Source organism: Empidonax traillii, unplaced genomic scaffold (genome assembly GCF_003031625.1).
Source record: "Empidonax traillii isolate 1590-97213 ecotype Southwest subspecies unplaced genomic scaffold, ASM303162v1 scaffold201:size1909950, whole genome shotgun sequence".
Taxonomy (NCBI): Eukaryota; Metazoa; Chordata; class Aves; order Passeriformes; family Tyrannidae; genus Empidonax; species Empidonax traillii.
Window position 1 is genome coordinate 1,437,470 of NW_020955394.1, and position 16,033 is coordinate 1,453,502.

Consider the following 16,033-nt stretch of genomic DNA (forward strand, 5'->3'; position numbering starts at 1 on the left):
AGTTTTGGTTTAACTAGCTAAATATGATGAGAAATACTTAGCCAGGCTTTTGCAAGTGCCTAAGGCACCTAATGCCTGGCTTCCATTAGATTAATTGAAATTTATCTTGTTACTTTTGAAAAACCCAGCTAAGCACCTACAAATGCAGCTGAGTACTTAACAGTGTTTGTGTTTAACATGCCTCAACTCTTACTGAAATTCATCAAAACACAAACCCTTCAGAAAATGCTGCTTTATCTGCATTAATTTAACACCCTTGCATAGCTGATGATCATCAAAAAAGGAGCTCATAGAACTGTTCTTCCTCCTACAGGTTGGAAGAGGATATTCTGAAAATCTGAACCTCAAATTCCAGAGCACTTGATGGTCTGTAAACTTCATGTAATACCAAAGTTCTCCCCTTATGGGAAAGAAAATTATATGCATGCTCTCAAAACCTAAAGGAATTATTGCCTATCGCTGACAATAAAGTGAGTGCACAGGGCATATCAGAACTGCAGTGCTTTACAGCTCCTGTGTGGGTCTTGGGGGTCTCTCCAGAGTTGCCATGGCTATATCCAGTGTCCTTTCTGGAATGCTGTGCTCACTAACAAACTGTACTTCAAAAACAAACCCATTCTTTCACTGTGCACAAACTCTCTCTGCTTTACAGAGATTTAGTGACTGTGGTGGGCTGTTCACAGCCACAAGACTATCATCAGTATTATCAACCATATAAAACTTTAACAGACTGACTGCACAGTAAAGTACAACATTTGCATAGTATGATATAACTCGTGCCCATGATTTCTTGCATACCCTTGCAACACAAACAACTATAGAGAAGCACAATTATAAATCTGCTCCCACTATCACTGATATTAATATATTTTACTACTTCATGGCAAGCCACATCATAGCTACTAGGGATTCAGATGAGTAAAGAGAAATGTTTAAAGAAAACCTTCAAAACCCCAAACTGCAGATAAATATGTGAACCCTACAGGTTCTTGAACTAAAAGGAAATTAAAAGGACTCAGATTTTTAAATGTATTTTCTTTTGAAGCAAAAATCATTATTTTGGATGGCTAAATTTTGAATTCTGGATTAACAGTAAAAGGGCTTTAATATTACTACCATCAATCGTGTGCATTTTCTGTGATGCAAAGGCAGCAATGGAATTTCATGTACTGTGCAAAACTGCTACCTCAGTGCTGTTTATGCCTCAAATTTGGGAAGGAATATGAAAGATCCAGCTGCACCAAGCAGACTTCAATGAGTAATTATCAATGACTAAGTGTTCAAGAATCTTCTAAAATCAAAGATCATCCCAAAGCTATTCCCTCATTTCTTGACTACTCTTTCAAGAGAAATTAGAAGCCGCTGGCAGCTGTTAGAGATTATTCCTACATTCGAGGCTTCTCTAAATGTGCCAGACTCCTCTTGGATATCTGGTTTGGGAAACAGCAATTTGATGCTCTACACACAACTCACTTGAGGATCTCTGTCCAACTTTTAAAGTAACTTCATCAGAAATTATCATAGTAGCAAATAAATGAGATAGTAAGAGGCTGCCTTCACTGAGGACATCTGTACTCTCGGTCATCTCCCATAGCTGACTTTAATTTTTTATGAATACGTTTTAAAAACTAAGTACTCGTACATAGTTTGTGTCTCAAGTCACAAGGCACATGCACTCATTTCTCAGGCAATTCAATTCCTTTGGATTGTAAATTGGGGGTAACAGCAGTTCAGATGCTGTGAGCACTGGCTGAGCAATCATTATCAGTCCTAAATTTAAGGCAAGCTCAGAAACTTAAACCTAAGTTTTCTGGTAATGCTGTCACTGAGTTGCAACCTTGTCAATAGCAATGAATATTTTAAGTCAGAATACTTCTACAGAGTCTCAGATGTGTTATTTGTCTTTAGAAGCAGCATCTCAATCTTCAAACTAAGAATAAAACCACAGGTCTTTTGAGGCTGATGGCAAAACTCCAGATGGGTGCAGAATCGCAACCTGCCTATAGAACTGCAAAACTGCTTCAGACTTAACTCAGGACTTGCAAATCTAATCCTGATATTTCTATCTTACGAATCCTCACTATTGTATGGCATGTAGTTCATCATCTCTTTTCTGGATATCAGTGTACAATACATTCAGCAACTGTGAAACAATAATCCAAAGGTTTTCCACAAAGATGTTCTCCAAGTCCACTATGTCATATAATGGACATCAGATTTTTGGCCTTGCAAAGCTCAGCCTTGAAGACATTTACAACGTTGGTAGTTTCTGGCAGGTTGGTTATGACAGAATCATTGTGAATACAATAATGTTTTCAGCATTTATATCCTTCATATCCAGAATATCACAGATAGTTAGAAAAAAATGATAATGCAGGCAGGGATTGCAGAAACATAAATCATGGAAGCAACCAACAGTTTATTCAGTGAATATATAACCTATGAAACTTTCCCTTCCATAGAAACCCAGAGCTAATGCTTCTTAAATATCCAGACATGGTGTCTTTGCTGTTATTCCCTCTGCAGACATTATCAACCCCATGGTCTTTGGAGGCAAAATGTACTGACTTGTAGAGGGTTTGATTTGGACTGTAGGAACCTAAGAAAATTGCTTGATTTGAAAACAACGAACCTGAAAATACATCTAAAATGAATCCACATGTAAAATTCTTGATGATACACGTTTGCCTGTATGAATCTGCTAGCCATCATTTCTTCCTGCCAGCAATGCATTAGTAAGAATATAAAGATATACAATCCTACATACACTTCATAACAAATATAAGAGTATTTAGCTGATGTAATAAAATGGTTTAATAAAATGTTATCACTGGGTTAAGAAAGAGTGGTTACTAGGCTGCGTATTCTGCCTTTTCAGTTACAAATATGAACCAATATGTACTCAAGAGATCACTTCAAAACAGCAAAATTAGACTTGGATACTTCTACCTTGTTAGCTTAACCATCTCCTAAAATCTGTAGTATTGATAGCTACCCTGTTACAATGTGAGAAAAAAATGAGCCTTTAACACAATATTTAGCAATAAATACAAGGCTCAGGATATAGCTGACATTCCCAAATACACATAATCTGTAACATACTGTAACTTAATCATTTAAATATTTAGAAACAATGAATTATTCCATGTTGGTGCTACCATTTGATGGAGGAGTACTTTGTTTTTAAGAAAAACATAAAATTTGCTTGTCTGACCATTAGCTTTAGAATAATGCAGTTCCAATAATTTCATTTATGCTGGTACATTCGAGAAAAAGTCAGCCCTATCCTTGCAAAAGAACACAGCCAAGGTTTACCTCTAAGTGATCTCTTCCTGAGTGATTTGTGTCACTGCTCTTGGTCACAGAGCAGATTTAACAAACAGGTAGCTCAGCCATGCCCAGGGCTAAACTATTCCCTGGGTTATCCTAGGAAACCAAACTTACCTTCTAGTATAGCAACCGATCTGCCCTTGACAAACTAATTTTGTCAAATTTGAGACATTCCACATTTGTAAGGGCAGAGTTCACTTTGGAGCCCCCCTAAACACCCCGCTGTGCTTATTAACATGCTGTGAAGAATCAGAAAGAGCTCCTATAACCAAAGTTAACTTCCATTTCTTCTCAGGAACAGCTACCTCTTTTTCACAACTTCTCATGTTAAAGTTTTCTTTGCATTACATTCATACCACATTTCCACCACATTCTTTTAAAATGGTCATTATTTTATTCTGTACCTGCCTCAAGCAGGATGAAATTAATCAATCGCACATAAGTGATACAACATGGACTTGTGACCTTGCCCAGCATCCAATTGTTTCTAATTGATTAGCTCCAGACATAAGCACTTTAATAGCCAAAACCAACAGAAGTGGAAGTTATGGTACAATATCAGGGTAAAGTGACTGTGTGTGGTCCATATAGTATGGCCCCAAGCAACCAATTAAAGAATTAATGGTTATTGGATACCAAAAATATTATGTTAAATAATACAGAATATCTTTAATGTGCCTAAAATTGTGATAAAACACCTAAAACTTAGGAGCAGAAAGGCCTCTTACAAGATGGGGGTTAAGTGCTAATGACTCAAATATGCCAAACAGATTACAGTATTTTAAATGACAATCAAGACCATAAAAATTGACCTGGATTGAAATGTTCATAAAGCTACTCACAATAGCCTATTGATTACTACAATGTGTTTGGGTTGTTTTTATTATAAAGAGACAAGTGAAGATATGCCAAACCATTCGTGGAGAAGAGGAAACTATGCCACTACTGGTTCCAGTTCTACAATAAGAAAAATATGAAAGAAAAATACAAGGAAAATGCTATAAAAGAAAAAAAAAATGGTCCCTTCATAACCAAGAGGCCCAAACATGAATTTGACATTTCCCTTCTCTGAGCTTCTGTTCTCATCTTGAACAGAACTATTACGGGAACTTCATATACTGCTTTCTGAGTGTTTTATAGGGCTGGTTATTGCAGCATCACTCAGCTCCTTGCACGCAAAAATACAGGCTGAACAAGCACAGCAAATCAGCAGCATTTTTGTCCTTGCATAAGAAACATGCAGGCAAGAAGCAGATCCCACTGTGGCCCCATCTGCATGGACAGGTGCTGAATGCACTGTTTTACTGCACAATTAATACAAATGTAAACTTTTACTTTCATGGTAAGCCCTTTACTCCAGTAACCAATGTACTTGCATGACTTGCTGCAACCATAATACAAATAGAGGGGGTGTTCATCAGGTTTGTACTATTGCCAGATGACTCTGAGCACCCAGCACACTCAGCAGTCCTACTGAGGATGGGTTGGAGCCCTATTCCCACTACCTTAAACCTCAAAGTCAACCCTGAATTCATCATAGTTTACTCAGCTGTCTAATACAGTCTCCTCAGTTCTTCATACTCCTTTTGAATTTACTTTTGCCTGCTGCATTGCTCTTCAATTCAAAATTTTTCAGGATGCATGTTCATATACTGCCCAGCACATCAGGCTCCAGCTTTAACCATGTCTCAGCATTGCAATAGTACAAACAGCACACAACACTATCACAGTAAACAGGAACACTGATTTTATACAAAGACTTCATTTTTTTTTTTTGGTCAAAAACTCCTACAATGCTTAAAAAAAAAACCCCAATGCTATTTATTAAAAAAAAATTCTCCAGTTTATTTAGTCATCATTTTCTAAGGATTTCTGGATTTTGGTGTATTAAAGATTGAAGAACCCTTGAAACACTCTGTGCTGGGGGAACTATCAGTATAGAGAATGACATACTATAACAACATCTCTGCTGCATGCCAGCACACCATATTTCTTGAAATACTCACTTCTTGGAACTGATTAGGCTCATGTGTCAGGCAATAGATCAGTTGGCAGCTATGCTTTTCCTCCACAGTTCCTGTGCTCACTGAACACCTAAAGCATAGACCTTATTGGACCACCTTCCACACCCCCCACACCCCTCCCCCCCAACCCGACACCAACTTCCAATCCCTTGTCACTTATAGTATCTCAGCATTTATCTGGTGCTAGACTCCGAGGGGCAAAGAGCAGTTGTGCTGCCGAGAAAGACGCGTGGCATCACTTATCTGGCAAGATCTCCCTTTGGTCCCCACTTGTAAAGTCAGGTACAATAACACTAGTAAGGGAGAATTTTCCACATGGATGTCTTTGAAAGTTCAGTGAAAGGAAAGCCTCGCTGGGAGTCTTTTAATGACAGCGCAGTTCCTTCGGCAGTATTCTGTTCACAAACAGAAATCAAAGTGTGCAGCAACATCACCTGATAAAGGACCACGCATGACAAGAGCAACAAGTTCATTACCTACCTGTAGATGAGCACAGAGGGCAATAGCAAGCCAAGTGAACTCCCAGGAGAGCCCAGTGGCTTTAGGGCTGGCCATCCTCATGCCTTGGGGCACTGTTGAGAGAAATTGGTTCAAATTACAAACAAAATCAAGTGGGCTCGGCCAGAATTTCAATGACTAAAGCAAACTGGGCCGGCCGCTGGAAGCAATGCAATGCAAACACAGGAGTGCTGTGCTGGCCAGGGGAGCAGGCGCAGCGCATGCCATGAGCACAGCCTGCAGGGTGAGGCAGTTCCAATTAGGGAACAGAAAAGGGGGGAAATGAAAGGTTTGGGGAAGCTGGCACTAGTGGACAAACTTGACTGTCTCCTGAATGTAGGAGAATGTATCAAACTGGGAACACCTCCCATCTTGATCTCTAGAAGGTAGAATCGAAGGATAGGATTTCTGATGTACTTTCCAGCACTTTCACCCACTCAAAGCTTAGAGCTCAGTCCTGGGATTTCAGCAGTCATTTGCACTGCCTTTAGCTCAGAGACTAAGCAATCAGGGAAGAATTGAAATAAAAAAAAGGTTCCATCAATTTTAGTGATCATCATAATTACAAGGCCAACCTGATACTGTCCATCACTTTTACTAAAAACTTCAATTTAAAATTGCCAACAAAAAATCCAACATTTAATAACACTGCTACGTGTGCTAATTCCTGGTGTCAATGCATCTTATTGCCTTAGTCCACAGTGATCTCAAAACAGTGCAAGTTTCACACACCCCCCAATACACATGCACATACAAACAACCCTCCCACCCCCTCCTCCCAGCCACCACCTCACTAGTTTGCCAAGCCCCACAGCGAATGCAAACTTCTCCTTCAAATTAAGTACTCCTTCCTAAAAGGTCAGACATCCCAAAGGAAAACCATCTATCCAAACAGTTCTTGCACCTGTCAATTGAACATAATTAAGATTCCTTACAGAAATAAGTGTTTTATTCCCTCCCTTAAAAAAAACCCAAACAAACATAACAACCAAACAAAAACAAAAACCAAACCAAACAAACAATCACCAAAAAAGCACTTAAAAGTTCCTATCCCTCCTAAGACCTTTAGCACTCCTGGATGCTTTTGCCATTGAAAAGTTTCAATCAACTATGGCAATAAATAAAATTCTTATTTTTTCCCCCTCGGCTGGGCACTGCCGAGAGCCCCAGCTGGCCAAACACGCCGGGCTGCGGTACTTCCCAGGTGCCGGTGCCTGGGGCTGCCCGAGGGCTGCACAAGCACCCGCGTCGCTTCGCCCTCCCGGAGACCCCTCTAGGGCGACCCTCGCCCAGCACCGCGGCCGCCCCAGCTCGGGCCGATCCCGGCCGTGCCCCGCCGAGGGATCCCGCTCAGGGCAGCGGGTCGGGAGAGGCTGCCCTGCCCCGGGGCCATCCCCGGGCTCACCCACCTGGAGCGGCGCGGCGGGGAGCGGGCCGGGCACGGCAGAGCCTCGGCTGTCACGGCCCCGGGGATGCAGCATCCTGCCCCGCCGCCGGCGGCCCCTCCCTCACGCCAGGCTCCAGCCCACCGCCGCGCCCCAGCCAAGGTCCTACAGGCTGCTGGCCCCGAGCCGCCCCCGCCCGCCCGGCCCCGTCCGGAGGAGCCCGGGCGCCTCCACCTGCGGCGCGGCCCGGCCCGGCTCCCGCTCCGCGCCCCCCGCGCTGCCTCTGCCTGCCCGGCCAGAGCGGGCGGGCGGGCGGCCAAGGGGGCCCGACCCCCCCAGCCCCGGCCGCCGAGGCACTGGCGACGCGCCGATGTCGAGGGCCGAGACCCCGGCAGCCCGCGGGACCAAGCGGTTCGTCTTCCCCCGAGGGGCAAAAGCTACCGTGAAGTCAGCCTCCGAATCTGATGCAAAGCAGCTTCCAAAACCGCAACCATCCTGTGTCTCATCTCCAAGTAACTCTCACAATACAGCTGCAAATCTGCTCGCACACCGAGGAGGTCTTTAATCATGCTGCCCTCTACGATATTTTTAGGTTTCCTACTGTAAATCTGACGAGTATGTCTCGCACGACAGATTAGCTCTCGTTCTCCCTTCTGAGCTTCAAGCTGTTAAACAGGAACGCCAAATTCCTCTACCTTTGCTCTACGGCTTCTAGTGATGTCCCAAGCTTTCGTCAAGTCCGCTACGAGCAGCACGTAAAGAAAGGGCTCTGATCCCTGCCACTGAAGTTAAAAATATGCTCCAGTGAACTAAACATAACCGATGAAGAGTTTGTTCAAATATGTTGCACTGGAAACTTTTCCAATCTGTTTAGGTTTCTCACCAGCACGGGAAGGCGCCTCCTCTATCGTTAGGAACAGAGTGCCCTCTGCTGAAACCAGCCTGCCAGAGACCGGGAGCTGACAGCCTGCGGGAGAGCCGCACTCCCGGCCGGGAGCAGCGCGAGGGCTGCCTGGGACACCACAGACCTCGCAGGGACACCTGCGCCGCCCGGGCTGCCTCCTCCGTGCCACTGCAACTCCCAGGCTGCTCTGTCCCGGGTTCACCCTGACAGCTGAGGAAAGCTGTTCTTACCAGTCTGTGCATTATTAAGGTAATAGGCTGTGGAACAGGCAAGAGTGCTGCTAAGGACCCCATCTTCTCTTTTTCTAATGCTGGTCAGCTAAAAGTGTATCAACTCTCTGGAAAGGTTGGCTTCCCATCCATTTCAGTTGCTACAATTACTTAAACCCTTAGTCCTTTCACTGTGACTTCAATTATACCGTGCAATCTTCCAAAAAGACATACCCGTTCAGTCACCATATGCTTCAGACTTGATCACAGGTGATTTTAAAGCCAGAATTTAGCCATTAGATCTTCTGATGGAGAAAGTCCGTTTTCCTGTCCCACAGAGATTCACAACTACAGGATGAAGCTGACCCTCCAGACCTGACATCTACTTAGAACTGAACGCAGTTAGCACCATCCTTATTTAGATTATCTCTTCTCTCACAATTATTTGCCCCTCAGTAGTGAAGCAGTCCCCCGGGTCCCTGAAGCAAAAGCTGCAGAGTGAAGTATTAATTTGTTTGCCAGATGGGCATACTTAGACAAAATAGCCCTGGCTCAATTCCTAGCACTGGTATTGCCCATGGATTACATTGAAAGGTTTGGCTAAAAGATTTTAACAGTTTCCCACATTGAAATGCTGGTCAGCATTTCATTGTTTTTCCCTTTTTTCTGCTACTCATCTCTGTTTTCTCTTTCCCCTTCCAGCTTACTCTGATACACTCCTTCAATGCTGCTCCTGGTCATTTTATTCAGATCAGTTGGTTGTGTGCATTCCTAACCATAAAGGATAATCAAACATTGCATCCACAAGTAGAAACATTTGCTCATCTGCAACGAATTTGAATGTAGAAAAGTTGTTTACTAGAAAGTAGCCTAGATTAGGTCACATCAAATCCAGCAACTGAAGTGAGGCTTCTGTTTACACATAAACACATTTAATTCCTTGTGATCTTGGTCCCAGGTTAGAGGTTCTATGTCTGAATTTATCCAGCATGTATGAAAACGGATGTAAGCACCCACAACACTATCCCCTAGGGACATGTCGAAACCAGCACTACCCCCCGAGGAGATTTCAAAACCAGCATTACAGTAAATAACAGAAGTACCTTCTGCTACCTACCTCATAAAGTAGCAGTCAGCAACATCTTGCCTCAGCTGCTGAAATGATTTTGGTGTTGTTAATCCCATTCTCCCCACAATCCATGTTCTGTTGTTTTGTTTTTTTTTTTTTTTTTCCTTACATTGAAATCATCCTTTTTGCAAGGAAGATGGGCACACAGAAAATAACAGTATTCAGAGCATAAAAATAGCATTAGCCATCTATTACAAACTATGCAGGGTTTTGGACAGCATTTTCCTGAGTGAAACTCATTCTCATTAAATGGTGATTTGTGTTCTCCTTTATCCAATTTATTTTCTTCACCTCAGCCTCACTCCGCACTCCTGCCTCTTCACTATTTTGTTTCTAGACTTCCAGCTAATCTGAAAGCTTTGAAATTTTGACTCCTGTTGGAGGTCTCTATAACCCCTTCTGCTGAATCAAGCAAAAACTGAATGAAACTCGGGCAAGACGGGATTGACAACAAGCACTTCAAAATTCACGGTACCTGCAGCTCCATGGCAAACTCTTTCAATACACACCCTAAAGTTAAAAGGCCATAAACCTAGGCTCTGGATGCCTAATTTTCATCCCTGGAGAAGTTTGTCAGCAATTCTGAAAAAGCTAATTGACCATTCAAGTTTAAAATAAATCTTTTTCTAAGGAAACATTAGACTTCTCTTCTGCTCCCTCTGTCTTGTCTGCATGGATTATAAAGTTTTCAAGACAGGCACTTTTGTTCTTTGCCTATTACGTTATGTTTGCACATCCCTGGGCCAGTGTCAAGTGCTTTATGTATTACCTTATTAGCGGTTTTTACCACACAGACTTCTAATTCCCACTCATGCCACATTAGCTCAGCAGAATCAGTATAAGACTTCTGAATAGGAGATTGTAGCAATGCTTTTAACAGTTCAGATGTATTGTCTCTTTTTATTAGCAGTGCCTCTTTATTCCATATATGCTTTGCTTTTGCTGCTCTCTAGATTATGCATCATTTAAATTACATTAAATACGACAACTGTAAAGCCCTTACTGTTCATAAAATTTGTGAAATATGGACATTTGCACTTATTATTTCATTGAACACAATCATAATCTTATCCATCTGGACAGCTGGCATGGGCTCTCATGAGGAAGATGGTTGGAAATGTGATGGTCTTATCCTTTGTTTTACACAGGCTTAATACCATGTGTCTTCACTATGAAACATAGCCATGAAGTGTTTTGTAATTTCTTGATTTATGTTCAATTGTAACAGAAAATTTCAACTTACACTCAACAGTGCAAGCAGAAGTGGCAGAGAAAAAAAGATTTTGAAAATATAGCTAAGGGCCAAACTGAAGAAAATTAAATCTCTGGTCTGACAAACAAGAATCCTCTGTTAAATCACATGATAACCACCAGATTTCACTCTCTGAACATTAACAGAAAACGTTCACATCTAAAGAGAAGTCCACATTTCTCCATTTAGCTTTGTCCTGAAATGCAGGGAGACATACTTTTTTTAAGCAGACTCCACTTAGATATAAATATTCCCTCAAAACAAATTCAGCTACACAAATCTGATGATCATGAAGGCCATTCTTTCATCACAACAAAAGTCTGTACTACAGAGCAAAAAATATGTTTGGCTAAACTACAAATTTAAAATCCACTGAAACAGTGCAGAACAACATTTGGCTCATAAATCAGCATTCTGACTAATGAATAAAAAAACTGGAAGTATCCTGCTGAGGCCCTGTGTAGAAACTGCATTTTGGTTCAAGGCCTTAAAGTTATCAGTAATAGAGCTGCACCTGATTGACTAATGAAAGCAAAATGTTAAATTTCCTGTAACGAGAGTCATGAGAACCCTGACACGGTCTAATCAGTTCTTTGGCCCTGCATTGTATTTGCACAGGGTGCTTGTTTACCCTGAAATAACAAGCTCTCCGGGGTAGAGAGCAATCACACACTGTCACACTTCACTAGTATGTTATACCCTATAAAGAGGAAAGCCTCTATTAGTATAAAGTTCAGCCACAGAGCTGTGTCTTTCATTTCTTGGTGTTATGGAACCCATTGCATTCCATGTAGATCCTTGCCCTGGGCTTTGGAATCAGCTCCATCAATATAGTAAGTAGAAAAAAATTCTTGAGGCTTACAGAAAGAAAAACTACTTATGCATAGACCTAAACGTTGTAGAAAGAAACTACTGCCCTCCTCTCAGTTTGTGTTCAAATGACTTCAGAATTAACTAATACGGTATATACAAATGGTCACTATTTCAAGTATTTGAGTAAATATTTGCCCTTTCTTGTCTCTCAAATTCCTTTTTATCCTCAAGCAAAACAACTTGTGGCTCATTTACAACGTGTGGATCATATTTATGATTCTGTACAGCAGGAGCAGAAAAAACCCATCTTGATTCAAATAGCACAAATTGTTGTAGTTCACAGTTCATAGCCCTAACTAAAAAGTTGGAATAGGCATTTTGAGATAAACTTATAATACACTTACATTATCATTTTGTGGGTTTGCAGCATATATTTTCAAAAGGATCTAGGTGATTATGCTGGGCGTAATTAGAATATATGAATTTGTATTAATAAAGGTTGAATGCAGAAAAGGCAAAATGAAAAATTCATTGCAGAGGTAAAATAGCTTCAGTTTATATATACATAGCAATGTGTTCTTTAACAGATTTTCTTCCTAGTTTATAATAACACAACCCCACTGAGACTGTGGATATGCCATATTGAATTCCTGAACTTGTCTGGCATTTTCTTCTCATGCAACAGTGACAATGATCTGTTTTCCTCATTCAGTGATGGCCCTTACTTGTGTGATTGTTAAAAATAAAACATTATTGAGTGCTTTGTGAAAGAGGCAACATTTGGTGAATAAACAGGGGCTCCGAGGAAATCAATTATATTGCAAGTCATGAGCAACAGACAAAGGTCAGCAGGACAATTACTGCCCTCACTGTAATGGTTCACTGGGGAAAAGCAAGAGCAAAGTAGGTGACCCGTGTCTCACATGATGACTTGTATGTGTCACTACACGAGCATCCAAAGGTGCACAGCAATATAGAAAGACAAGAGAACATAAGCAATGAGCAAACAGGGTAAAGGAAAAAAAAAAAAAAAAGGAAAAATTGGAAGAAATACCTGATACATCATTGGGAGGGATACCAATGACACAGAAAATGTGGTTATGAAGATGAATGTGTGCTACATAAAGCTAGAAGAGAGGGTGCATCTTCAGACAGCGAGCCAGACACTGGTCACAGCAGTATCAGTATGGACTATGCACAGCAATAGCTTCTCTGTGTTTGTACCCAGGAGGAGAATTTGGTCACTGGCAACTGGAAACCAGGACAATAAGCCAGAGTCTTGTCCAGTGTCACCTACAAAATGCTGTTACCATTTCATGTTACCATGAAATGTTTTCTACATTTCATGTTTTACCAAACAAAATCTATTATTTACTTTTGCACCTGGAAAGGCCACAAATAAATTCCTTTCTTTCTTGGTTACCAACTCATAAATGGCTGTTCCAACACAGCCAAAACCCACTATAAGCCAAGTGACTTGTACTGCTTAATTTAACTAGGCCAGTAGGGCCATATGCTGGAGTACTACACAGGAGGATCACTTGAGTTCTCCAAAGGGCTTTCCCATCTCTGTGTACACCAATGACACAGAAACGGCCCTTTAACCTTTCCAGGGGGTAATCTCTAATTTTCTCACAGAGCCCCCATACCTACTATAGTACTGTGGCAACCATTATCAGGCCAAGAGAACTCCTTTTGTCTTCATTATCACTGGTCATATGTGAGTCACTAACAGCTGTCTGTAAACAAACTGCTTAGCAAGGTATTTATTGATATATTCCCAAGCCTCAGAGTAGTATCATTTGAAACAATATTATTGCTATATGTACCAACTACTTGAACTGCTGTAAAGGCTGTCCAGTGAGAACAACTTCCAGAGAAAAGCACTAAAATGCTATGAAATTTTTTGTTGCTTATGCTGATTCTGCATCTATGCCTGTATTTGTCAGCACGATATTGTCACATTAGTCAAGCCAGTGCACTTTCTGCTCAGAGCCTCAACTGCATTTTACCTTTGAAAAGTATATAGGAATTCCAGCATTTTGTATTAAATCATGGAAGAGTCTAGAAAGAGATATTACTATCAACAAACTTGGCCTTACCTAAGTATTTCGCAGTCAGTACTCTAACAAACTGTCATCCAAGGAGTGGCGAGGTCCAGCTTCTTCCTGGTGGACAGAGAGCCCAGTCAGGTAGCCAGGCTGGCAGGGCAGGGGCCACACAAACTACAGCCCGTCCTTCTGCTTCTAGGCAAAACACACATGGAGCTCGAGATGACAGTCAGGATGTGCAGAGTCCAGGCAAAGGTGCAGTAACCAGGCAGGAACAAAAATCAAGGCAGGAGGAGGGGGGAGGGGGGGGAGAAATCAGTCCACAGGTTACCAGATCCACAGCTCACCAAACCCACAGGACAGCCAGACCAGAGCTTAAATGGAGCTCCAGCACCCACAGGAAGCAGCGTGGGCAGAAGCCCCAGCTGAAGCTGGTCAAGGTCATGAAGGTGCGTTAGTCCACCCAGAGCCCTGACAACACTTTGGAAGCAATAGGGACACAGTGCTTACACATGGCTACAATCAGTTAGCAGGTGCCTAACGAAAAGGGTAGCAAAAAGTTCACTTGACCGTTTCATGGGCTTTATTGTATCACTGCTTTGCTGTATTCTTTTTTTTTTTTCACCTAATTTCACCAACTCAAGATCAAGGGCTTTATTAAGATACTTGAAAAAAATCCACACTTTTTTTTAATTTCAACTTTGTGGTATCTGCTAATGCTGTCTAAATCCCCCATATCTCCATTTTCCTGTAAAAGGACTATTTATAGAACAGCTTTTACTGTATTCTAGTCTAGGATATATACCTTTTCCCATAGTTTTTTCCTGATACCCTCCCTATCTCTTAATCCTGAAACATTCCTAATATATTCGTACTTGAATCAGTAGAAAAGGATGGCAGAGGCTTATCCCTGCAGGAATTCTGCAGCTATGCTTGTGGTCTAAGCAGTACAGACTATCAAAGAAAAAGTCAGAAAAAATATCAGAAAGGTCAGCAACAGACTTCCACTAGGCTCTCCTTAAGTTGCCACCTTCTGTTCTCACAAAGGCAGAGTAGGTAAAGAATCCAAAAGATAAAACTAGCTCAGCCTATTTTTGAACTATTTCTTTCAGCTGTTTTTGTTTGCACTATTATAAAACCTTGGCAGGCGAGGAAAATATTCTTAGAATAGCAGATTTCTTGCTTTGTTCCGCATCTGTTCCAAAACCATACAATGTATTTGAACAGCTGGCCAGTAACATGCAATGATCAAGCGTGGCAATGACAAACGATCACATTGTTTGACGAGGACTAAGGTTTCAAAGCTGAAATAAACCCTCAGATGTACAACTTGGTCTTAGGGCTACATGGTCAGATTTAAATCATAGTTTTTATTTTTCTTGAATTGAGCTTTCTATTGGCAATAAAGGACAAACGCACTCATTATATCAAAATAAAACACTGGAACCACTCTGCAGAAAAGAATTTCCTGGTGGTGTTGCTAGGACAAGAACCAGAGAGGCTCATTCTGGCCGTGTGTCATTACTGTACTGCACGTAGCTTTAGAATCTTGAAATTATGTTTTGTTCTTTATACAAACATGGAAAGATGATCTGAAGAATAACCCCTGATAAGCATTCTTACCTCATTCTCTGTCCTTATCTCCTCTGTGACTTTTTATCCAGGGGTATACATATACCCTATTCTAAAATCCCCATCTACAACCTTGGGCCCAGCTATGTTGGTCTTCAATATTACCCGCCTGCCCACCTATAAAGTGAAGCTTGACTTTATGCCTACAACCTTCATAAAACTTATCTTTACATTTAAAAAACTCCAAGAGCACGTCAAGGTCATTTTTATGTGTAGGAAATAACATCAGCCTAAGCTAAGCTCTCAAGTGACATTTCTTGTAACTGCCACAACAAACATAATAACAGTTACAGTAATGTTCAGAGATTTTGGATCTCTACAGCATTTGCTCTCCAAAATGTATGTGAAAAAGCGTACATTAATTAGCTACTAGAGAAAACTGACAATTATCACTGTACATACCACTACTAAAAAAGCGCTGAAGCAACCTGATTGCTGAAGCAATCAGTACTGAACACTATTTTTTATAAAACGTAATTAGTGTAAGGCTTTGCAGACTGCTTCACGCAGTTGTCTTTATGCAGGTTCTCTTTCCACCTCCATTCTATCGCACTGGGATGGCTGACAGGAAAGCCAAAAACGATCACCAAGAGCATGACAAAAAGGTTATTTTCATCAGCTGAGCAGTTTGAAAAAACAAAACAGACAGAACAGGCAGAGCACTGACGCAGCATCATGCTGGAGTCTGAGCATCACTGCAGCTGTCATGCATCTTCCTAAACCTGCGATTTTGTTTTCACCCCGGCCCCTTGCACAGGTCTGAGAGAACGCTGGGCTGCGGTAGGCTTTTGCTTCCTCCGCCCTCT

The 16,033-nt window shown here is 41.6% G+C and overlaps 1 protein-coding gene across 3 annotated transcripts in view; it reads right to left on the reverse strand.

Moving 5' to 3' along the window:
• ADAMTSL3 (ADAMTS like 3) overlaps positions 1 to 8,023 on the reverse strand; it is a 177,984-nt gene extending 169,961 nt beyond the window's left edge. The window contains exons 1-2 of one of the 3 annotated variants that reach the window (XM_027887039.1): positions 7,933 to 8,023; positions 5,835 to 5,926 (exon numbers count right to left, since the gene is read on the reverse strand). In XM_027887039.1, coding sequence (XP_027742840.1) covers positions 5,835 to 5,915 — 81 coding nt within the window. In that variant the 5' untranslated portion in view covers positions 5,916 to 5,926; positions 7,933 to 8,023. Of the gene's footprint in view, positions 1 to 5,834; positions 5,927 to 7,261; positions 7,292 to 7,678; positions 7,757 to 7,932 lie in introns of those variants that run through there. The other 2 variants (XM_027887037.1, XM_027887036.1) reach the window with 2 other exon arrangements.
• Positions 8,024 to 16,033: the final 8,010 nt, after the last annotated feature.